The sequence below is a fragment of the Cyanidioschyzon merolae genome, chromosome 13, assembly GCF_000091205.1.
Source record: "Cyanidioschyzon merolae strain 10D DNA, chromosome 13, complete genome".
Taxonomy (NCBI): domain Eukaryota; phylum Rhodophyta; class Bangiophyceae; order Cyanidiales; family Cyanidiaceae; genus Cyanidioschyzon; species Cyanidioschyzon merolae.
In genome coordinates this window covers 380,570-404,131 of record NC_010139.1, presented here as the reverse complement: position 1 = coordinate 404,131, position 23,562 = coordinate 380,570, and the positions used below count along the sequence as shown (strand labels likewise).

General features: G+C 55.5%; 8 protein-coding genes across 8 annotated transcripts, besides 1 other annotated feature; 4 read left to right on the top strand and 4 right to left on the bottom strand.

Annotated features, from left to right (window-relative positions):
* Positions 1-1,416: 1,416 nt before the first annotated feature.
* CYME_CMM171C (hypothetical protein) lies at positions 1,417-2,694 on the bottom strand (the record flags this gene model as incomplete). Its single annotated transcript, XM_005537004.1, has 1 exon — positions 1,417-2,694. One exon carries the CDS (start codon positions 2,692-2,694, stop codon positions 1,417-1,419), a length of 1,278 nt encoding a protein of 425 aa, XP_005537061.1.
* Positions 2,695-4,022: 1,328 nt separating this feature from the next.
* CYME_CMM170C (hypothetical protein) lies at positions 4,023-5,150 on the top strand (the record flags this gene model as incomplete). Its single annotated transcript, XM_005537003.1, has 1 exon — positions 4,023-5,150. The coding sequence occupies one exon, from the start codon at positions 4,023-4,025 to the stop codon at positions 5,148-5,150; it is 1,128 nt and encodes a 375-aa protein (XP_005537060.1).
* Positions 5,151-6,084: 934 nt separating this feature from the next.
* On the bottom strand, positions 6,085-7,443 carry CYME_CMM169C (probable calcium-binding mitochondrial carrier protein Aralar; the record flags this gene model as incomplete). The annotated part of the gene is made up of 1 exon (XM_005537002.1): positions 6,085-7,443. One exon carries the CDS (start codon positions 7,441-7,443, stop codon positions 6,085-6,087), a length of 1,359 nt encoding a protein of 452 aa, XP_005537059.1.
* Positions 7,444-8,612: 1,169 nt separating this feature from the next.
* Positions 8,613-11,348: a sequence feature (repetitive element).
* Positions 11,349-11,473: 125 nt separating this feature from the next.
* Positions 11,474-12,496, top strand: CYME_CMM167C (glyceraldehyde 3-phosphate dehydrogenase; the record flags this gene model as incomplete). Its single annotated transcript, XM_005537001.1, has 1 exon — positions 11,474-12,496. The coding sequence occupies one exon, from the start codon at positions 11,474-11,476 to the stop codon at positions 12,494-12,496; it is 1,023 nt and encodes a 340-aa protein (XP_005537058.1).
* A 1,993-nt stretch (positions 12,497-14,489) lies between these two features.
* CYME_CMM166C (phytoene synthase) lies at positions 14,490-16,118 on the top strand (the record flags this gene model as incomplete). The annotated part of the gene is made up of 1 exon (XM_005537000.1): positions 14,490-16,118. The coding sequence occupies one exon, from the start codon at positions 14,490-14,492 to the stop codon at positions 16,116-16,118; it is 1,629 nt and encodes a 542-aa protein (XP_005537057.1).
* Positions 16,096-17,592, bottom strand: CYME_CMM165C (similar to adenylyl cyclase-associated protein CAP2; the record flags this gene model as incomplete). The annotated part of the gene is made up of 1 exon (XM_005536999.1): positions 16,096-17,592. The coding sequence occupies one exon, from the start codon at positions 17,590-17,592 to the stop codon at positions 16,096-16,098; it is 1,497 nt and encodes a 498-aa protein (XP_005537056.1).
* CYME_CMM164C (hypothetical protein) lies at positions 17,575-20,613 on the top strand (the record flags this gene model as incomplete). Its single annotated transcript, XM_005536998.1, has 1 exon — positions 17,575-20,613. One exon carries the CDS (start codon positions 17,575-17,577, stop codon positions 20,611-20,613), a length of 3,039 nt encoding a protein of 1,012 aa, XP_005537055.1.
* Positions 20,614-21,644: 1,031 nt separating this feature from the next.
* CYME_CMM163C (hypothetical protein, conserved) lies at positions 21,645-22,037 on the bottom strand (the record flags this gene model as incomplete). Its single annotated transcript, XM_005536997.1, has 1 exon — positions 21,645-22,037. The coding sequence occupies one exon, from the start codon at positions 22,035-22,037 to the stop codon at positions 21,645-21,647; it is 393 nt and encodes a 130-aa protein (XP_005537054.1).
* Positions 22,038-23,562: the final 1,525 nt, after the last annotated feature.

Below are 23,562 nucleotides of genomic sequence, written 5' to 3'. Positions count from 1 at the left end.
AAAGTTGTGCGCTGGATGCACTCGGTGCAAATGCGATCGCGGCGAGTACCTACGTGGTGGTGTCTGGGTATGTGCGGCAATCCAGCAAGGCCGAGTCACTGTCCCAGACGTACATATGCGCACGAGTCTGCCGAACTTTGTAGATAGATCACGTTAAAGTGATCAGCCAGCGGCGCATGTGCCGTGCATAAAAGATCAACGGTGGACTCCACGCCTCGTGGCCGGTTTCCGACTTTTGCATCATGAGATAGTGATTCGATCCAAAAAGCGCGTGTTTCAGAGACAATTCGATTCAACCTGCGGTCAAGAGCTGGATGTCAATGGGTATCGTTTCGCACTTCTGAATCCAAGCATTCGTGGCGTCCGCCCCGATTCTAGGTTGCGTAGCTCGTGAGCGCAATCGTCCAATGTCCACGCAAGATTCGTGAACGCGCCTATGATCCATTGTATAGTCTGCCGTGCACTGCGATACGCATTCGTCGAGGTACCTCACAGAGGCATTTAGAGCCGCCAAGGCGATCGGGCATCGTGCCCAGAAAGCATACCGATTCCCGAGAATATGCAATAAGGAGCGTGAACCTGGGATAAGTTTCTCTATAAAATCACTCCAGTACTGGTTATGCAAGCGTGAGCGGCACACATACACACACTTTTGAATGAATGTTTGCTGCTCTCGACGTGACAGGTCCATACCGTCAACTCGCCTGGCAGCGAATGTGGAGAAGCTGCATCGCTCTGACAAAGCTTCAGGCTCATCGAGAAAAAAGTCGTGCCAGAATATTCATCGGGCTGTGTACAACGGCTTTTGCATCTTGTGCGGAATTACGGCATGAAGCTAGAGAAAAAGCCTCCCAATGACATCATACGGAGACTCGGCGTTACGGTTCACGTGAACGACATCTAATGCCTGTTTCACCGGAGCATCTCAATCAGAATGAGCGCAGACGGAATTCTGGGATACGCAATGCTCATGAAATCATATACAACACCATGTCGCTGATGATACTACGCAGCATATCCATAAAAGGTAACCAAAATGGGAACCACGAAAAGCTCATGTTCTTCATCGGTTGCCGCCTTCTACCTACAATTCATCAACGGGCCAGAGACCGGGTCCTTTTCAGCACTCACAATACGACACAAAATAGTTATCGCGAGCTAGAGCCTCAAAATCCTCCGTGATCGTTCTCACAGTTTCAATAAAATGCGACTCTTCGTTTCCAAATCGCTCGTCGATCTTGCTCGGCCTACGACTTGTATCAGCAAACAAAAGCGTCTCCGTCGTGTAGCACCCGGTGCGGTAACATGCGTGCATACCAGGCGTTCAGCTGCACCAGCACCAGCAACTCAGGCCTGGAGCGCAAACGCAAACAAGCCCCCGCAAGGAATAACGAGCATCGCCTACCAGTCACGGGCCTATGCGTGTACATTCGCAGACCGCGCTGCGGGTGCAGCATTCCCTGGAACAAGCGCCGGCGTCGATGGTCGCACATGAAAGAAGTTGCCCTTTCCATAAAGCAGCCCAGCGAGCGCAATCGGCAGCGTCCATATCAAAATTATCACACTGCAAAAGTACACCGCTACCCAGTGGAGAAGCACTTGCGGTTTCCCTATACAGGCGTGCGTTCGCTGCGCCAGCCGCATCGCATGTAACTCGCGCTCCATCGCAAAGAAACTGAGAACCCGTAGAAACCAGCGATTCCAGAGCTGGTACAGAAAGCGTAGAACGCGCTTGCGACCGGTGAGGTGCGCCCACCACAGCCACCGGAAGAACCCCGGCGTCGACATGTTCACAGACACCGTAAGCCACCCCTGGAGTGGCTGCGGTCGCGCTGCACATGGACACGACACCCGCCAGTGCACCATATAGGTTTCAAGCAACCGCCTGTAGTCTGCATCGAGTCCGGACTGCAAAGCGCCGTCCCGAATAAGACCCAGGTATCGCATGGACGGTCGAATGAGCACTCGTTCCATCTCCAGTGCTATTCGATCGGAATGATCCTGTGGCAACGCCTGGGTCACCTCCAGCACATGCGCATGCTGCGTATACCACAGCGGGAGCGCAGCACTGCCGTTTTTCGGCAACCATGAAGTGGACGCAACTTGATCCGCGGCATTCGCCACGCGTTGCGCAGCGAGTTCTTGTTCGAGTGCACCCATAGCACTCGTCGCAATGCAGCGGAACTCGCTCGCGAGCCAGCGTCGTCGATAAACGTCACGTCGTAGCCAGCGTCGATACCAGGTCTCCACTGTTCGACTGGGCCGTGTCTCGAAGATGATCGCCTCGTGGAGCACCCCCGGACGCCTGTAGGTCTCCACGTGCACGCGCCGCTCCACGTAACTGGAGCCGTACTCGCGCCCGCCAAGGCCTCCTTCAGTCACCCAAAGCAACTCGTACGAAGCACGGTCGAATGCATAGAGCACGCCGTGCACCTCGCTCGGGCAGCGCCTACCGCCGCCACACTCACAAGCTCGCACGGAGCAGAACGCTGCTTCTGCGGGGGGAAACCCCGGCGTGTTGAACACGATGCGGTAGCCGCGAAGTACCGCCGGCTCAGCACTGAGGAACTTGATTTCGGCTTGATCACCAAGCCAGCGCGCTCGCGTACGAAGGCGTTCCGTGTTCACATTGGAGCCTATCGCAAAGTTGTAGATAACATTCGCCCGCCCTGTAGTGCCTTCACCACTGCCCATAGCGGTGCTTAAAGGTACAACGCTGCGCTGCCTCCTGCATCAGCCGGTGCGACCCAGCTACCGTCTGGCAGCGTCGCGTCGAGTCGCGGGCACCTAGCTCACCCAACGTTCCAGTTGCGGTTCATGCAAAGCTCGTAGTGTGTTGCGTTGCATCGGTGCTGCCAGGCCTCTAACACGTGTTCGAATTACGACGATTCGCGGGGCCGGGCGCGTCGCCATTCCCGTCCAGCGGCCTCTGCTGCAAAGTGCATCGGCCGCCATTGGTGATACATTTTTTATCGTCTACGGATGAAGCATCGATACCTTGTGCAGCTGATTACTCGTGACGGTATTTCGTGACACGGCATGCTCGCATGGACGCTGATCTAGCCTATGGATAGCCTGTGGTTGCTGGAAGCGCCTGTGATGCTTTTCGCATTCTGTATTGTCTACGGATGAAGCATCGATACCTTGTGCAGCTGATTACTCGTGACGGTATTTCGTGACACGGCATGCTCGCATGGACGCTGATCTAGCCTATGGATAGCCTGCGGTTGCTGGAAGCGCCTGTGATGCTTTTCGCTCATAGAATGATGCCTCCAGTGTGGCTTCCACCGATGCCCGCTGATCGAAGATGTTGACTGCAAGCGATCGCTTTCAAATCCGTGAAAGCTTGCTCATAACATTCTCCTGTGAGGTGTTGCGTTCCCTAAACGGGTACGTAAGCCCACACGCATCCACAGCGAATACGTCTGACGCCTTTTCTGTTTTCCCGAACAGGTCTACTTGGCAAGAGACGCTGCCATTTGTTGCGGATACTAGGCTTTGCGACGCTAGGGCGAACAGGCCGCATCGGTGCTCAGCAGGCATCCCAGCAGATGTTATGCCCAGCAATACCCGAGTCGCACAAGCGCAGAAACACAGGTTTCCGTTTCCCGGCTCTGGCGTGATGCATCACGTGCTGTCGGCATCGCGTGATGGACACCGGAGTATGCACCGATACCCCGACGGGAGCAAGGTCGGCAATCCACTGCCATGCAACACCACAAACCGCATGTTGCAGCCTGCACCACGGATACCTTCGGGATAGTATTCACCACGACGTCGTCCGAGCGTGCTGCATATCGCCAGCCTGCTGGAGCGTCAAGCGCTGCCCTCCAGCAGCAGCAGCAGCACGTGCATCGCAATTGTACAGGAATTTCTGGCGCGCTGTCGCAGCGACACACGTTGGACAACGCGGCAATCTCGCTGCGTGCTGCGGCTCTTTAAACGCGCCTGACTACATTCCGCTTCGAAAGCGGTGCTTTGAACGCGTTCGTGCGTTATCCGGCGAACGCTGATACGACTTTATGGACCCGGAACCGAACTCACTATGTTGGTCAGTACTGAATGGAAACAACCACGTTGGTGGCCCGACCCGAACAGTGCCCAGTTTCGTGACGCGGGTGGTGCGTCCCAGCCCCGCGTACGGACGCAGCGGACGTCGTTGCGCTGTCCAAAAGTCTGGGTGCGAGTCTGCTGCGCTGCTGCCGCGGAAGCGGTGGCGGCGATGGCGTCCGTACACCTCCCGTAGTGCGTCCGTCGCACCAGCAGTGGTTCAGGCGGTTTCAGAACCCAGTCCTGGCTCCGAGGACGCAGAACGGGTACCTCGCAGCGACGACGACGTGGACGTGCAGGTGTCTGCGTCGACCGAAGCCTTAGCGGAGCGTCTGCTCTCAGAGATACACCGAAGACTGCAGGAGTCGCTCGAGGGTCAGCTGAGGGTGGAGCTTGCTCGGCAACGGGCGATCGATCGGATCGACTTACTGGTGGCTGTCGAGCTCGTGAAACTCCGCGAGAAGCTGCAGCTGCTTTTCGACAGCTATCGAGAGCGGCTGACCTTGCGGACGGAAGAGATGGATCGGCGCGCTAACGAGCTAGCACCCTCGTGGGCACAGGTCGAGGAGCGCCTGGAAGCCGCGCAAGAGCGCGCTCGCGTCCTCCGTCAGACACAGGACGAGATCGAGTCTTTGCTGCGCGGATCACCGCATACACCAGTGCCCCGGTCAGGTGCGGCTCCCAAACACGCCGAACGCACGTCACTTGTATGGTTTGATGAGAGCGCTGGCGCAGCGCTTCCGAGTCGGCAGGCATTGCAGCAGGGCAGTGCATGGCGTCTCGAGGAGGAGCAAGCCCTCTCTCCCTACTGGGTATTTTTCTATGGCTGGCTCAGCGCACTCGCGGGTCTAGAGGCGAGCATGGCGGTCTCGAGTGCGCATGGTGTATCTGCATACACGGCGCTGAGCGGCACAGTGTGCCTACTCCTACTGGGTCATGCAGTGCGCCTTGGATGGGCAGCGAGACGACAGCACCAAGCGACTCGTGGTCAACAGCCTGCGTTGCCGTCGTGCAGGGTCGTGTCGTCCGGCACGCAGGCCGCAACAACGCCATCAACGGAGGGCCAGACCGAGCCAACCTCGCTGCAGCAAAGCGAATAGCCGGCCGCCACCGTGGACACACCATTGTCTATGTATCGAAAGCGAGGCGCGTCATCGCGGCTGGTGGCGCGCCTGTGCCGACAGCGGCATTCAAGAAGCCGCAGCTGCCAACACCCGCGGCGATTTGCTGAAACGTTTACCTCTGCAGAATCTGCGCTACTGACGAACGTCTGCATTTGCGCAGGCCACGGTATGCAAGCGTCGATCGCGAATCCATTCAGAATTCTGTACAGACTGATGTAAACTATGATGAAAGAAACAGATGCCTGTATCCCGTACATGTTCGGTGCTTGCGTCTTGGATGGAGCAGCGGCAGTGTGCTTCTGGATGCAGCACGCTCTCTTTACATGCGTTTCATGTGGGTTCGCGGGGTACAGCACCACACCCTTTTCCATCGCATAGCGACAGCAATAGGCTGATTATCAACGTGCACGCGGCTGGCGCCGTGTATCGCCCGGCGATCGCAGCGCGCTGCTTCCGGCGACGCCGCCAGCGAGCGATCCATAACCCCGACGGCTCTGCAGAAGCAGTCGTAACAGCAGCAACGCGTCTACGCTGTTGAATGGACACGTGCGTCATGTGAAGCACCAGTCGATGCTGGTCCCGCGCCAAACGCGAATGCATCATGCAGTGCAGTGCAGTGCAGTGCAGTGCATCGGGCAGCGCGAATGATCGCTCAGCAAGTCTTGCGCTGCAGTACGTCGCATGTGCACGCACAGATCGAGTGCGTGCGTGGCACGGGTCCATGCACCAGCACGCATTGCTATGGACACGTAGGCGTCACGCATGCGCCACCGTTGTGACAGCAATGCGAATTGCATCCAGTCCGCACAGCAATGGCTCGCTGTACCAGCAGCCTCGTCATCAATGCATCGTCTGCATGCCGGCAACGGTGGACAGCTGCGTGTCATTCACGAGTGCCGAGCACGAGTATTCAAGTTCGCTGATGTGCCGACTGTGCCAATCTCTGCTGAAGTTCATAAAAAAGTAGCGTAATCCCAAACAAAGGGCCAACAATCATGACGCGCGGAACAGCGCCACTCCAGAGAGCCCGAAAACCCTCCTCTCGAACCACCCGTACGAGCGTGTTCACTACCGAATGATACGATCTACCATGTCTGTCCCGAACGCCGCTCTGTATCCGAGTTTTCACAACATCAAATGGCGTGCTGAGCGCAGCTGCCGTCACACCTGACAGGATCCCTACGCCGAAAACAATCCGCATCGGCAGACCCCCTTGGTAATGCAGTGAAAGTCGCTCCTTCAAACTAGTATTCATTCCGAAAAAGACCATACTAAAAGGGATATCTCTTGTGAGTGTGGCGCTGACCCCACGGTAGAGACCGCGCAAACCCAGCATACGAATCGTATCCGTGACGCTGTGTTGCGGATGGCCATGCGCCGCACGAGTCTGCATCGTAATCATCAACACTTCCATGGGATTGGTCGCTATCACTTGACACAGACCGGCACCTGCACCGGCCAGCATGCCTTGCTTCACAGATAGGGGTCCATGCGGATTCGGTGACCGCTCCTTAAACTCGCTCACGAAAAAATCATTCGCGGCAAGTTTGATCGCCTTCTCAGGCGCGACCCCAATGAGTACCGGCGTCAGGCCACGGTAGAGGCCGCGTACTCCCTGAGAGCGAAGAATCTGCTGGAGCGTTTCGACCAGCCGCGGTCGTCGCTTCAAAAGCGAGGCAGCTTTCAAGGCATTCGTCCGCGGAGTCGACGCGAGCGTGCTTTGCGAAGCGGCAGCTGGGCCTCTGGACCCGTTCGATGCGACTTTGGATGATCTGGCCGGGGCAGCAGCTTCCACTGTTGGTAACTTAGCATGGCTATCTGTACAAGCCGTATCCTTAACGGCTAACGTTGATGTATGCTTGGCCGCTTCGGTAGCCAGGGCGGGTCCTGTACTGCTGGTTGGATTCGCGGTCCCGGTTGAGACCGCGTTACCCCTAACGGGCTCTGCTTTGCTCGCTGTGTTATAAACAGCCGCAGACTCCGATGATCCTCTGCACTCGCGCGAGCCCGTATCAGTCATCAAGTGGGTCTTCAGTGTGTACAGCGGAAAAATTATCGTGGTACCAGTTACACCGGCCAAGCCGCCAAACAAGATATTCGCTCCCAGGCTCTTCGTACCGAGCGAGGTCTGGCGCGGTGGGCATACCGCGGAGCCCTCGTTCTCTGCAGGGCTCTGTACATCGCCTTGTTCCGGAAAAGAGACGCCTGCTGTGCGCGGATCAAGCCGAGAGGCGTACGGCGCCGACGCGGTCACCTTTTGGGCGTCCATTCCAGCTCACAGACTCAAACTAAACAGAACGACAATAGTTTTTTTGTGAATAACGCAGCATTTCACTTGTGGATTCCAAGGCACTCTACGAGATCACCAGCATCCTATCCCAGTAACGAGATTTTCACGGGCAAACGTACGTTCCCCATTCATGCTAGTTGATGCAAATGCATTTCGAGCGCGCCCAACCGCCGCCGGCCGCGTTCGATGCCTTGTTCTAATTGACAGCTCCGTGACTCTGGGCTGTGTTCCCCGACTGTGCGCCTGGTATAAGCGCGCGGTGGAGCATCCATCGATCCCCTTACTTCCAGGTTCCATAACCTGGACTCCTTCTCGGGCGTACTGATCGTTTTCTACAATCCATTGTGCGTCGAACCTGTAGAGAGCACCAGCCGTAACGCGTATACCGCTGGTGCAGATGCATCATAGAGACAGAAAGGCTTTGCTATACCACTGGGGGCGCCACCTCGAGGCACCGTTCATCCGAGGCGGAATCAGGATAAATTATCATTCCGGGAGCCTGCAAACCGCGCAGACAGACATACTTCCCATTAAAGCGCGAAGCGATATATTAGGGCACTATTGCTCCCAGTGCGACGGCCAGACACAGCATACTCGCTCCGAGTGGCAGAGTAAACCGCGTTGCGGGCGAGTTGCCCAAGTCGCGCCTCAGCACCCACCACTGGGAAGAGCATGACGCGCTAGCGAAGCAGATCCGGCTGGCACGCGTGACCTTCTGCCTAGAAGGTAAGCTTTCGAAAATACGGAAAACTTTTTGCCGCCTTTTAGGTTTAGCATAGGGGGGAAGAAATTGTCATCTGGTTGCTAGCTAGCGGTTCGTTCTTTTCTTTTTCTCCTATAGCGTTGTCGATACGTGTACCTCCATATCTAGCATGCATGGGGTACGGCATGCATCTCGACGTTGAAGGGAAACACGATCCTGACCACTAGTTGAACTGTTGCTGTATCGGGCAAGATGTATTTGCGTCGAAGTCGTAGCAAAGTATAAATCTCTGTCCAATAGTATTTCAAGCCTGAAGCAAGTATATTCAAGTGATTTTTCGGTGTATATACCAGAAGTGTTCGAAGCGGGTCCGTTTTCAAAAATATAAAAGCATAGAAATGCAAGTGGAGGACCACGGACGCACAGTGTCGCCGGCTGGCGGATAAAAAACAGTGCCGAGCAAAGAGGACCAGGAGACGACCAAGAAGCAAATGCAGGGTGCCCGACGTCAACGACCGCAAGAAAGACGCCAGTACGGCGAGATGGTGGTGGAAGCCGCTCTTTTTAAACATATCAAGGATCCGAACAAGGAAAAGTTGGGAGACGCCATCAGAAACCGTGTCGATTCGTACTCCAAGACTATTCTAAAGACGTCGTCAGGACTAATGCATATGGCGACGGAGATGTATCGCGACGTGACGGACATCAAAACAGTCGAGATTCCAGACGAGATCCTCGAGAAGACCTTTGTTTGTCACCTCATCTTTGGTACAGGGGAAGCGCGGAGCGAAAATGTGCTAGTGCATACCCTCCACGAAAACCTCACGGAATTCCGCTTCGAGGGTACTCGATGCAAGGGTGACTCGAATATTTACATACACGGAGCGATGATGTACATCACGAACCTGAAGAACCATTTGACAATGAACCTCGAACGTTTCATGAGACGCGCCGTGTTTGCGCTGTACCCGGGCATCTCTCGCAAAGGAATATGGGCGATTATCAATGGCATCACGAACGATCGCAAGCATGAAGATGAGGTCGAATTTGTCGACAAGAAGGCGTTACGCAGGAGCACGAATAAAGCTGCTGCGATCCGTGCGGCTATACGAGAGCACCGTGCGGTACTGGGGTTGGCGAATCCAACAGACAAGATCACAGAGTTGAAAAAAGATAAGGAAAGATACAATCGCCTCGTCCTGCGCTGTTTCGTGTTTCTGGACCGAAAGCTCGAAGTCAAACCGGAGATGAAGCTGAGTGAGGAAAAAAATGAAGAATGGGAGAGACGGAAGGCTTTCCTAATGGGGAAGCGCTTCAACGTGGTTCCAATGTGCACCATCAATTCACATTTTTTGTGAGTATCGACTCCAGAGTCCTTTTCGGCATCATGAGGGAGATCAGTCCGGAGGTCAATGTCAGCAGGGAGGACTTCACTGGCGAAAACCGGGAGACCCACTGGAAGAATATCTTCGATTCCAAACGTCTGAGAGTGAGCAGAAAAAAGGTATTCACTGGGTTGATCGAAACCGATGGAGTAGCCGTGTATGTACACTATCGGCGGTTGAAGAAAGATCGTACTGGTTCGCCTTTGGCATCGCCCGTGACGAAGGATGAAGATGAGAAGGAGGAGGATCCTGCGACGCAGAAAGTGCAGGATAACGACCTTGTCGTTGACGTGACGAAGGATGAAGAGAAGGAGGAGGCGGAACCTGCGTTGCAGAAAGTGCAGGATAACGACTTTATCGTTGGCGCGGACCCTGAAACACAAATATCATAACTATCGCAAAACCCAAACGTGCGGAAGATGGTACTGACGGTAACTTGCTTCAGAAAGATATGCTTCTGTTGAGATTCCCGAGAGCAAGGTACTATTGAGAATCGGGAATCATGAATGCAAGGAAGAAAATTGACACGTGGAACGCAGGAATGAAGGATCACCCAGAAGCTTTGGGCGAGGTGACGAGCCGCGGAGCAGACTTTCAAGCTTTTCGGAAATTCGTGAAAGTTCGTGTTGCTCATTGGGAGGCGCTGTGGGAGGAGTATACAAAGCCCCGCTGGGCTCGTCTGCGAATGAATCTATACTGTAGTAAGCAGCGTGCATTCGCCAACTTTTTCAATCAATTGAGCACCCTCAAGGAGAATGAGAGTTAGAGGCCCGCAGTAGCATATGGAGCAGGACGCTGGAAGACCCGAAAAGGGTGTACACCAGCTCCAACGACAAGAACGTACAAGAAGTGTGCACGGCGTTTCGTTACGATACCTGTAGATGAGTCCCGAACGTCCTATACACTCCAGAGGGTCGATATGGAAAAGCGTCAGCGGAGCCCTGAGGATAGAAAAAAGTACGGTGCGCTGACGGAACAGCAAGTGGAAAGGGGAGCGAAAGTTCGTGGATTGCTTGCGTTAGTAAGTACAACCAGTGATGGAAAGAAATGTATGGAGTTTGTGAACAGAGACTCTAACGCCGCTATCAATACAAGGAGATGTGCGGTGCTGGAGACAAGGCCTCCAGACTTCACAAGAGGGAATTTTGTTGAACAACCTCTCAAGGTGGTATTATGTGAGAAAAAGTTGGAAGCAGTATTCGGTGGCCGGCCGAGAAAGACGTGGAGGCGTCTGCACGTCGGTTGGAGACGTTTTGTCTAAGGCGCGTTCACCGCCGCTACTGTACTTCCAACCGCAGCATCGTACGCCGATTTACACCCGGGTTGCCAACCGACAACAACGCATCCCACACATGGTCACGAAGGAGAGAGGCGGCTCCCAGGATATATCCGAACAGCCAAGTTTCTCCAGCGTGTCGTGCAGCGAAGGCAAGCCTGCATCCGCAGACTGTCTGAGCACAAACTGACGACGAGACCCGATTCTACGTCGGGTGAAGCACGCCTCGAGCCGACGCCCTCTGTGCTGTAGAAAAACCGTTCTAGTTCTATGAACTATCTGCCCCAGCGGTTCAAGCGCAAAGACGGATGATTTGGGCAGGTACTAGGCGCACACGATTGGACGTATGAAACGACCAGAATATCCGAGAAAAAGTATAGGTAATGTAACATGGAGGTAGGGCGTTTGATGGATACTTCACTGCGCACTGAAAAAAGAGCACAAAAAAAGAAAGAAAAGAAATATGCGCACAATTGGAGAACGCTGGCCCACGTAAACGTTTTGTCAGGAAAAAAAATCGTACATCGATTGGACGGCATTCGCCGCGGGGCGAGTGCGTAGAGTCGCGAGTCATTTTTCGCGTCACGTTGCGCTCCGCGTTTTTGCGGGAAAAGGTACACAGTACACGTCAATATCAGTTTTGAAATGGCGATTCCAAAGGTTGGCATCAACGGACTGGGCCGGATCGGCCGCCTTGTTCTACGTGCGGCGGTAGAGAAAGGCACAGTGGAAGTCGTTGCGGTTAATGATCCGTTTATTTTCCCCGACGCCGGTTACGCTGCGTACATGCTCAAGTACGACTCCACGCACGGCGCCTTCCCGGGCGAGATCGGAACCGATGGCGAACATCTGGTTGTCAACGGGAAGAAGATAACGTGTTTTGCTATCCGCGATCCCGCCGAAATTCCGTGGGGGTCGACCGGCGCCGAGTACGTCGTCGAGTCCACTGGCGTGTTTACGGTAACGGAGAAGGCGTCCCTGCATCTGAAAGGCGGTGCGAAAAAGGTGGTTATTTCGGCACCTTCGAAGGACGCGCCCATGTTTGTCATGGGCGTCAACCACGACACCTACTCCAAGGATGTGAACGTAGTATCCAACGCCTCTTGCACGACGAACTGCCTGGCACCGCTTGTCAAAATTCTGGATGAGGCGTTTGGTATCGAGAACGGCCTCATGAGCACAATACATGCCGTAACCGCCACCCAAAAAACCGTGGACGGTCCGAGCAACAAGGACTGGCGCGGCGGACGCGGCGCCTTCCAGTCTATCATACCGAGCAGTACTGGCGCGGCCAAGGCCGTCGGCAAGGTCTACCCCAAGCTCAACGGCAAATTAACGGGGATGTCTTTCCGGGTACCCGTTGCGGATGTGTCAGTTGTGGACTTGACGGCGAATCTGAAAACGCCCACGACCTACGAAGAAATTAAGAAAGTCATGAAGGAGGCGGCCGCAAGTCCCAAGTACAAGGGAATCTTCGCGTACACCGAAGACCCCGTGGTCTCCGCGGATCTGGTTCATAGTTCGTTCTCTTCCGTGTTCGACGCTGAAGCGGGCATCATGTTGTCTCCGACATTTGTCAAGCTCGTAAGCTGGTACGATAATGAATGGGGATACAGCAATCGAGTTGTAGACCTGATCACTCACATGGCAAAAGTCGACAGCGCGTGAACGGAGGATGTCGCACTACATATCTGGACCGAAAAAGGAAAGTGATTCCAATCTATTCAGGATTCAATGTACCATACAAAGCTTTGCATTGCGTTTCGACGGTTGAATCATCGACGCACCGGCTAGATGTTTTTTCCAGCCTGCTTGTCAGTTCTGAAGCTGTAAAGGAGGTCCAATGGGGTAGCTCTACTAGTTGGAAGCCTGCAAGAGAGACTACCAAGAAACCGCATACCAGTAGCCAATGGGGCAAACACTGCGCTGTCCTCTGAAAAAGGCCCCCAGCCGCGAAGGACGCGCTTGCCCTCAGGGTCTCGTAGACGTATTCGTCAGCAGTGACAAGAACTCGGACGCCATCGATCGGGACCTAAACGTCTTTACCTTCGCATTTGCAGTTGCGAAATACCTGGAAGCTCCCAAACGACGCTTCGCGTCACGCTGTCCCACGCTACTCCAAATAACAGAACAAAATGGAACATGTCATGGGATACGGGCGTGGACTCCAAAGTTTGGCCCTGTTCAGATTGCCATCGACGCCAGCCTTTGACCGCATTTGCTGAGACTGCTTCCTTTTCCACTCCGTTCTCCCTGGCTTCAAACGCGTCGGTCTCGCGTGCCCGTCCAGCTCCGTTTCCAACAGTCGAAGGGTGTTGATGGCAGCAGTTTCGTCCCGCTTATGTTGCTTTCGGCAGTTGTCAACGTAATTCATGCAGATGCGGTAGTAGCGATCTGCACTGCACTTGCCATTTTCACTATCCTATTTGTACAAAGCTTCGGTGCGTCCTGTGCAGCAGTGAGTTTTGAATATGGCCTGGCTTTCCTAAACGGCCGCCACACCGCTACCTCCAACGAGCGTCGCACCGAGGCGCGTCAACGCTTGCTTCATCTTTCGTTACGTGCCCGTGACGCGTACAGAAGGCTTCCCTCGATGCCCATCTCTCGTTCCTTGCCCGGTACCGTACTCTACGATCACGGGGCTTGTTCTGGGCGATACCCTTCGCGAGTGCGCCGTCCGTTGCACGTGCAAGCACACGCTGTCCCATTCGATAGAGGATTTGCGGAATACGATGTTCTCTATGACGAATCAAATAACAGACGCGAAATCCAGGCTGGAGAACAAGTCGAGATATTTCGATCTGTCTACGCTCCCTTCGCGCACATCCGTGACGCATGCTTTACTAAAGCGATTGCTGCAGTGGCTCAAGTCAGAATACAACACCAGTTGCACGCAAACACAAGACACTCTCGTCTCGGGGAGCATATTCCGTAAATGGGATTATGCTGGTGTCGAATCCAGTATCGTCGTCGATATAGAAACAAGGAGAGGAATATCCTTCCTTTAGTGGAATCTCTATACCTATATGACATGAAGAGCTCAGTGATCTTTCAGCAGAAGCCTCTGCACGGTTCCTCAGAAAACAAGATCGCGTATCATTCCTTGTCAATCCACAGGCGCGAATCGCAGCGCCCACGAGTTGCCCTGAAACAGCACGACCGAAAACCTGAAGAATGCGTGATTGGAACACGCTACACGTACGGAAACCAGAAGAGTGGATGATCATATGTACAAATAAAATGATGATACCAATTATTTTACCAGCCCTCGTTTGGTTGCTAAGCGAATCACTTTGATTCCGGTGATGTACCAAGCTCGATCGGCAATGAGCGAACAACACCGCTCCGAAACCCCAACCGAGACTCCCAAAGCACGCATGAATCCGCAACCACTTATTGCTGCGCTTTGTATATCCGAGACCTGCACCTAAAATGACTTTCGGAAAACGTCGATACCCAGGAAGAGAGCCAGCACTTCCGTGTATCACTTTCATCGTCAACAGTGCAGGGACATGCGCGAAGCAGACGCCGCCACCAGTGCCGCACGGCCGATTGCGCCGGTGCGCTTCGCCAAAGCGTACGCTACTGCTGCTGCTGCTGCTGCCGCCGCTGCTGCTGCCGCCGCTGCTGTGAGCCGTTCTGGTGTCGGAAAGCGTTGCAGATGTGGCAATTATGCCTGGATCCACATATTTCAAGGTCATCGTCACCCGTCGAAGAAGGGTGCTGTACGCAACGAGTGGAAAAGGCGACCAGACGTCGGAGGGCGCTTCAGAGGGCGCGTCACACTATGTACTGTCGACGGGTGTGGACTGCCCACCTCGAGGCACGTTCGGCGCGAGACAGTGACTGGAAGCCGTCCTCCGGACAGACCAGTGATCCTAGGCAGCTCAAAGGGGAATGGCGTTCCAGTGCTGGTCGAGACGCATCTAAAGCGGAAAACGCGGGCCAGAGTCAGTCGGACGACTGCAACTCAGTTGCGAACGGTGCGTCGCGGGGCGCGCCCAAGACCTGGTCTGGTGAAGCTCTTCATCCGTACGGGATTCTTGAACGAGCGGTGCGCTCGTTTCGTACTAGCGAACCTGCAGGATCTCGAGCGCAGGACACCGTTGACGAAGTTTTCGCGAAGCAGCCAGGCGCGTGGGAAACGCCTCCCTTGTCGTCACCGACTAACGAGGGGCTAGACGCGGCCGACGCGCTCCTGGCCAATGACGCCTCGATGGGCGGCAGTTTCCTGACGCTGCCGCAAACGACACCGAAGCGCGTGTTTCCCTGGGACACGACCACTGGAGTAATCGGTCTATCGCATTTTGAGCGACAGGTGGCTTTCTACCGAAGAAGACAAAGACTTTTACAGCAGGCGTACAAAGAATGCGGCCGAATCACATCCATCTTCGCCAAGACATTTTATCTGGGCACGCTATTTCTCCCGAAACGCAAACGAGATGCCATCTGGGCCGTGTATGTATGGTGTCGGCGAACAGATGACCTCGTCGATGGACCTCGAGTGCGACAGCGTGATGCCAGTCTGCGACAGAAGCTCAGCGAATGGGAGAGCCGGTTGGAGCAGGTTTGGGCCGGCTATCCGCAGGATGCTCTGGATCTCGCTCTAGCAGACACGGTGCGGAACTATCCCGGCCTCCGCATAGACCCGTTCCGAGACATGATTCAGGGCATGCTTATGGACGTTGATCGCGCCCGCTACGAGACGTTTGACGAGCTTTACCTCTATTGCTACCGAGTCGCAGGCACCGTAGGACTCATGGCGCTGCCCATCCTCGGTGTCGATCCAGAGCACTGCAAGAGCGAAGCCGAGGCCGTGGAATCAGCCCTCGCGCTTGGTATCGCCTTACAACTCACCAATATCCTCCGTGACGTCGGAGAGGATGCACTCCGCGGACGCGTCTACTTACCTCAAGAAGAAATGCGCTACTTTGGCTATACGGAAGATGAACTCTTCGCCAGCGTTGTCAACGATCGATATCAGGAACTGATAAAGTTCCAGATCGCTCGCGTGCGAGCCTATTATCGAACTGCGGAGTGCGGGATCGCGAAGCTGCACCCAAGCGCGCGACTGCCGATTCGGGCATCTCTCGACATGTACCGTCAAATTCTGGATGCGATCGAAGAGAACGACTTTGATAACTTTCATCGTCGAGCTTACGTCTCGAAGCTGAAAAAAGCCCTCACTTTACCAGTATCCTGCCTCCGAGTACAGGAGACAGAAGGTACGTGGCTGGGGCGATTGTGGGGCCCCTTTGATCGTGGTTTCATTCAGCGCCCGAATGTTTGAGCGGCTCCGTGACCCACCGGTGCGCCGTTTCCGTACGAGCAGCCGCAGCCGCCTCCTCACTCTGCCGACGGGTGATGAACTGCTGGGGGATCGGCGTCTCCCGCTCGGTGTCACCGTCTGGCTCGACGATCGTCACTGCCGTTGCGCAGCATGTGATGACTTGGCCCGGCATTCCGTACAATACGATGCTATCGCAGTTGTCGATCGAGATGGACGGTACGCAGCCGGTAAAGTGCAGTCTGCACTTGCTGCATCGGACAACCTCGACAGCTGAAACAACACTCTCGAAAAGCACCACCACGTCGCGACAAGCGTCCAGCATAAGCGTATTGCATTTGTTTCTAATTTTGATACTCTGTTTTTCGCATCGGTAAACGTAGACGGTTTCGCGGGGGTGACAGATCGACACCTGCAGCGGCTCCGCAGAGAGCGCCCGAAAGTGTTCAATTCGCCAGCGGTTTGCGGTGCGCTCGAAGAGTAGAAGCGGTGTCTCGCCTGACTCATGTGACTTCTGTTGAGTGGGTACCGTCGTGACGGGCGGAGCTGGCTCACAGCGAACAGGTTCCGTGGCGGCGGGGGCTTTTGCCGGTACTGCACGCGTCGGTCGCAACACGGTGGTGATCGCGTCCCCCGCTGCTTCTATCTGGGAAAGAAGCGCTTCCCTGTTCGCAGCTGTCGTCGAAACTGTACCAGGCGCCATTTTCTCAAGCGAGAGTCTGGAACTTTGTCCTTCATCAGCCGCTGGTGTCGGTGGCGGCGTCGGTGCCGCAAACGACAGCGTCTCCCCCGACTGCTCAGTTGCCGTTTCCGGTTGCGTGTTTGGCGTCGATACGTCTTCGGGTACTAGTCGTGAGCAAGCACCCTCACGATAACGTTGTGCGTACGACTGTAACGCCTCTAACCAGTCACGCACGCACGCCACGTATGCGGGAGTGCGCCCTTCGCGGAGCGGTAACCGAGCAAGCTCTTGCAGGCACCGCTGAAAGAGCGCATCCAACTCCTCGACCTCGTAAAAACGCAGTGCTTTCGCAACGACCGCTACGGGCGAGTCTGGACCAAGACTCGCACACTGCGCGATCTGGAAGTAAACACGCTTCTCCAGTTTGGCCCTGGTAGCTCCGACCGTTTCGCTTCCTGTGGTGCCGCCCCGGCCTACAGCCTCCAATAGAGCAGACGTACTCACAACAGCATCGTTTAAGAGCGCAACTTCGGGTTTGCTCTTGCAGCAGTTTGTGTCTGCTTCGATCTGAAGGCGTTTAGAGGGTTCCTGAAGCCACTCCTGGAGGCTACTGGATGTCATGATGGAACATGCTGTAGAAGAGAAATTTAAAAGCTTGGACACGCGTCCTGATGGCGGCGATCGTAGCGCCACGCCAGCGCAGGACTCTCCCAGAACTGGATGTATTGTTTGTGCCTTGCCTAGAATGCCTGTTGGGGTTTGCTCTAGCACCAGAACATGCACCTGCGTTCTCATTCCCGTCGCTGCTTTAGTCAGTGCCGCAAAAAGCGCGGCATAATTCGCAAGCGGTTACTTGCTGGCGGGTTTTTACTGGTGCTGGTTCTGCTACTGAGCAGGTGGCTTGGGCGAGGTCCGCTGCGGGCTTCTCCCGGTTCCACTGAACCCGAAAAGCTACGGGTCGTGGGAAAACTGAATAACCTTGTGCGGCCGGGTCATACGGGTCACCTTATAGAGGTGCTTCCAACAACCGGCTCCTTGGGAGTCGTGATTGCTCGTTTTCACGACAAGCGTGGGCAGGTGCAGGAGCTCTTTCAAGGCTGTTTCGCTGTACGGAAAACGGACACTTCTACAGCGAACGCAGCTCCGCAACCAGTTTACGTGCGAGTCTGTCCTGCTGACGAGGAAAAAGTGACCACAAGCGAGGAACTTGCTGAAACGAGTTCTGAGTACGAGTCGTTGGAGCTGTGGCGTCACTCGTTGCGCTCGAGCCCACAGGAAAGCATCTGGCGGCGTGTCGGATCCGGTGAGTGCCTTGGCGTCGATACCAAAACGTGGCAACTTGTGCTAGGCCTGGAGAACTGCATCGTTTGGGATGAACGGGAAAAAGGAACCCTCTCTGCCGGTCAGATCCGTCTGGAACTGCAAGCACCGCTCCTTCGACTGGATCGCCTGCGAGCCAAGAGCCTGCGCAACAAGCGGTCGAACAATGTCGCATCCGCAAATTTACCCAGTGCGTTCAAGGAGGTTCCTGAAGTGTTGCCTTGGCCACTTGGAGCGCAGACGGTGCGGCTCGAGTCGAGAACTGGGCGCTCCACGAAAGCGCTGTTGCTGGCACTGGACGCCCCCCGACTGGATGTATTGGCCGCTATCTCACCGGCGTTTCGGGAGCGTCATCGATCCACCATTGGCATGGTAACCGTGCGGCGCTATGTACCGCTGTCACGGTACACGCCTGAGGATCTCCAGCGAACTCGCTTTCCGCCGGAGCGCATGCCCCCAGTGGATCCGAAAGACCGAACGATTCGGTACCCAGCACCGGCATCAAATGTTTCATCCCAGCATCAGACGCTTGCCGGACACTATGTAGAAACCAAGGTTGAACGAAAGAACCGAACGCTCTGTCTCTCGGTGACGAGCCTCGCGGACCGCACGGTAGACCTGCTGCCGTGCGAGTCGAAGCATGATGATCCGGATGGTCAGCACCAAGTCTGGAACCGGGACGGGCAACGCATCTACACAGCGCTGAGCCATGAACTCTGTCTCGATACCGAGACGCAACGGAAACTGCTTCCGTGCCCACTGCGGAACGTCACCTGTGGAGGCGTGTACGCCACCGTGGCTTCCGTGATCCTGAGCTTTTGGCGCGATCCGGTGTACATGCCGACTGCTGCTGCTGCTTCTGCTGCTGCTTTATCTGTTGATGCAGCGGGGATGCCGAGCCTCTCTCCGGAACACGAGTTCATCGACAAACTGCACTTGTTTGCAAGCAACTACCCGCCCGATGACGAGTATCTGCGCGTGTTCCGCCACAATCCCACGAGAATCAACATTCATCGATGGGATGAGGCGTTTCGGGATCATCTTGAAACGTCGGGGGCAATGCCGCTCGAGCGTATTCAGCAAAGCCGGCACGCAATCGGTACCGTGAACTACTATGCTGCTCTACGAGGACTTGATCTTTTTGCATCACCAGAGCGCGACCTGGTCCTACTAGAGGATGATGTCAAAGCTGCCGACGACGCCTGGGTGAATATGCTTCACACGCTGCGCTCCATTGAGCACGATCTGGACAGTTTGGCACAGGCGCCGAACCGGAGATACTCCTTCCCGCCGAATACGAGCTACGCTGCGCAGCTCTATGTACCGGAGAAATGGCATGACCCGCGGCTGGGATGGCCGTACGCGTTCTTAGAACACTCGCGGATCTATGGAACCCAAGCTTTGGTCTATCCAGCGGGGACACGTCGTCGGATGGTCGAACACTATCTGCGCGGTATCACGCAGACGCAGGATCCGTTCCTGATCCCCAAGTACGATCTTCATCTGCATGACTTGGACTTTCCATTTTTCGGACTGGCACGCTCTGCTTTTGAGCACAGCGGCTGTGCGTCGACGGGTCTCGGGGCCGGTTTACATCGCTCGCGAACCTGGACGCCGTGCGAGCTGGTATACTCGCTGGAGCGGCTCGCCACCGGAACCACTGTACAAGCTGTCCGTTCCCACGTATGGAGCGGGACCAAACGGAGCCCGCCTCTGGTCACCGCCTCGGACTTGAACCGAGTAGAGCGAGCGCCCAAGCAACCCGTCAGGTTTGAGTTGGTCGTAATGGATGATCCCGCGACGGAGACGGAGGAAATCGTATCGCGGCCGATAGCTCGCTACGCTTCACTGTCGTCGCTTCTGGCGGCGGCATGGGCTGACGGTGCGACCACACTAGACCGCCTGGAGCATATCTACTTTGTGGGTGACGATTCAGGGCCGATTGCCCATCATCAGGTCATGAGCATGCACCCGGATGCTGCGGCGTGTGTCGAAGCCGTTGTGAGGAGTCCATCGACTCCGATTGCATCGGAGAAGATTCTCATATTCCTACAGCACCAGCGACCTCTCTTTGCCGAGTATGCGCTAGCGTTTCCGGATGGCTGGTTTACGCGCCTCGAAGGCCTGATCCAGCGCATCCGTTCTTCAGCTGCTGCACATACAAACCTGCCGCCGCTGGTCATGTTGGGTCTCTATGCAAAACCGAGCGATGGTGCATCGCCCGAGACTGTATGGAACACGACGGCGTCGAATATCTATCTAGATCGTGCCTCACAGAGACGTTGGGACGATTCCGTTTGTGAAAAACTAGATCTCGTTGTGATTGCAGGCGCAGCTGAAGGAAAACTCGGATTGCTGCGGCAACTACTGGGGTCGCAGCGGCCGCGAACGCTCGTAGAGCTCTGTCGCATTTTGCAGCAGAGCGACTTGATCTCTCCTGTGCTCCCGGACGTACACGAGAATGCAAATCTGTATCCAGTACTGGAGACGTACTAGAGAGCACCGTTGTACAACTTGAAATAAGCTGGCGTCTGTTTATCGTGCAAGTTTTGCGAGTACATCGATTCGCGTCGTGTACAGTCTTGTGGAAGCGAAACGCCGTGCTTTCCTTTCGCTCTGCAGCAGAGAGTGCGGCAACCGTGGCACGAAATTCCAACGGGAATCAGGTACCGATAAATATCGGGAAGACGAGGATCCCTGGTCAGTGTACGCTTTCCGTCGATAAAAAAGAACGTGACAGTAACGCGGTATGCTTTCCTGCATACCGGTAATCATCCAGTAGACGGGCATCCTCGGTCAGTATGAATGTTACGTCGACCAAAAAAGAAAACAGACGCCCACTGGAGACCGGCGCTTTGCGAGCGAAAGCGCTTGTACCCCTGTAACCTTATCGACACGTGCTGCAGTTGTCGTGCATAGGCCGCTTGCACGCCAGCGAGAAACAGGGCGCGCTTCCATGCATCCTCCACTCACAGCGCTGAATGGAAACCTATCTGGACGACACTGATGACTTGGATTGCAGCTGTCGTGGCAGCTGTTCATGGGGTGCATGGGACTGGATGCGTCCTCCCCGCGAATATCGTGTGCATCCTGTTGATGCACGCAACCGCGGTGCTCAGTCGTCCTCGAGCCCTGAATACGTCGCAGAGGCACAGCTGCTGGTGTCACCATGCTCCGTACGTGCTGTTTTTGAACATGAGCACGCGGAGTCTGAAGGAAGGCAACGGATCCCCAGGTCGATACATCGCAGAAAACGAGGGGGCATGCCTCGGTGGACTTGCTCTCCCTGGGAATACGCGATAGGCATTCGGCTCTGTAGACGACATGGAATCGATACGGGGGCATTGGAGCATGTGAGCTCCGCATAGCTCAAGTACCGACTACGGCACATGGGCCTTGCACAACGAAGAGCGCTTCGCAGCGAGCGCACTAACCGTCACCGCCGCTGGTGACAGTACCCCAGGTAGTACCCAGGCGACGTAAAACAAGCGTGTACCTCACTTCCCCCGGGATCGACTGGGCAAAACTTAGGCTGTTGTTGTCGCTGGCGTGGTCAGCTGACGCTGGGCTTCCCGCAAGCGTTGCTGCAGTTCCTGCAGTTCGCGCTCAAGGTTCGAGATCACGCCATCTACCCGTCTTATCTCGCCGAGCAACAGGTCCTGGCGTTGCTTCACGTTGTCAGCAACGTCGGCTCGCCGCTTTGGTAAAAGACACGGGCCGTGGAGTTTGTAGAGTCGCGCACCGGGGTCGCGCTCGACGAGCGTCAGCTCCTCTCGCACGAACTCGTTCTCTTGTAGCTGTGCCAACAACGACCGTTTTCGTGCAACTTGCTTTGTCCATTGATCCTCTTTACTTCGTACTTGTTCGATTAGGTTTTTGAGTGCTGCCACTTGTGCGACTGCTTGATCGTTTCGGTTCATACCGGACGACGAGCACGCTACAGGAAAAGCGCAAACAGAGCGATGCTGTCGCTCTGCAGCTCTGCTTCTAGTGCAGCGCTGCTGCTGAGCGCTGGAGGCGGCGATACCGGTGGCGCGCCTGCGGGACCCATCGGTCGAACGCTTGTCTCCAGTGTAGCGTATCCGTCGGAAACCGAAACGTCCACGCGTCAAGGAATATATTTGGGTGATTTCTTTGATGAGGAAACGAGTTTTTAGTAGATCAACCTCGGACCGGGGCGACTGAATGCCTATCAACGTTCTATGTCCGCGGCTGCATGGTTTCCAATCTTGCAGGCCTGAGCGAAGCAGCTCGTCCGCTTGCAAAGTCACCGGCTTGGGATCATGCCGGGTCGATGGGCGCTTCCAGCACCGATACAGTTGCTCCGCTTGTCGTGCGGATCCCGCCAGGCAGAGTGCCAGTGTGCGCCAGGCGCTCAAGTTTTCTCGAATGAAATGTTATCGTTGTATCGAACCAGGGATCCTCAGGTACCCGATGGCTATTGGCATCAGGGGAAGCATCCGTCGTGCCGTATTCGAGCTCGGGATTCCGGCAAACACCAGCACCCAGGCTTGCTTCCGGCAGGAGCGCAGGCGCTGCAGTCGGAACACTGCACGGTGCACCGAGCAGTGTCCCGGAGTTTTTCGGTCGCTGCAGGAACGTTCTCGCATGAACCGAGGATCCCTGTTGCCACGATCACGATACGCATTCGAGGAAGCAACCATGGTTCTGCATTTCAGCTCGTTCAAGATCCATGAAGCACTACGTATTCCGTTTTTCGGTTTTAGTGGTTCGTTTCTATGATACTGGGAATGCCAAGCCTACCGTAAGCGCCTACGATGACACACGAATAGCGCCGCTACGGGTGACGCACGCACCAGGGCGTGCGCCAAGTCACGACCTGGGGCGTCGTTTCGCTGCCGCAGCGCCTGACGTTACTGGTATGATCGCGAGTGCGCTCGCCGGGCTCGGCACTCGATGGGGTGTGTATGGAGATGTGCCGTTGGCGCGCCGCGTGCACCCGATCGCAATCATCATTGAGCATGTCGTTCACTGGAACGTACTGCCTGTCCATCGTCCAGTGAAAGCGATGCCAGTTCGATGCGTGCATGGACGAACGCAATGGTCTCGGCAACTGCGGATGCGGGTCCAAGCGCAGGCATTCACCACAGACAGGATCATGAGGCGCACACGCAGGCCGTGGTACCTGCGAACGAACGTTCCCGAAAGGCGCATACTGGCAAGGAGCTCTCCCGATTCCTTCGTCCAAGGTGCCTTTCGGGCATGTAGATGCAGAGACTGCGGAAAAGCTCATGCAGGGCTTCCCTGCCGGTTCGGATCCAGCGCAATATTTTCATGCATGATTCATGATCCTGACAGTGGTTCCCGAATGTGCGATAGCAACAGGAATCAGCGGTATAATCGGTTTGAAATCCCGTTTGAGAGTTGCCACGGGCGAAGTAGGCCGGCTCGATGCTCGAGGGCACAGTCGCACCTGCCCTAGGT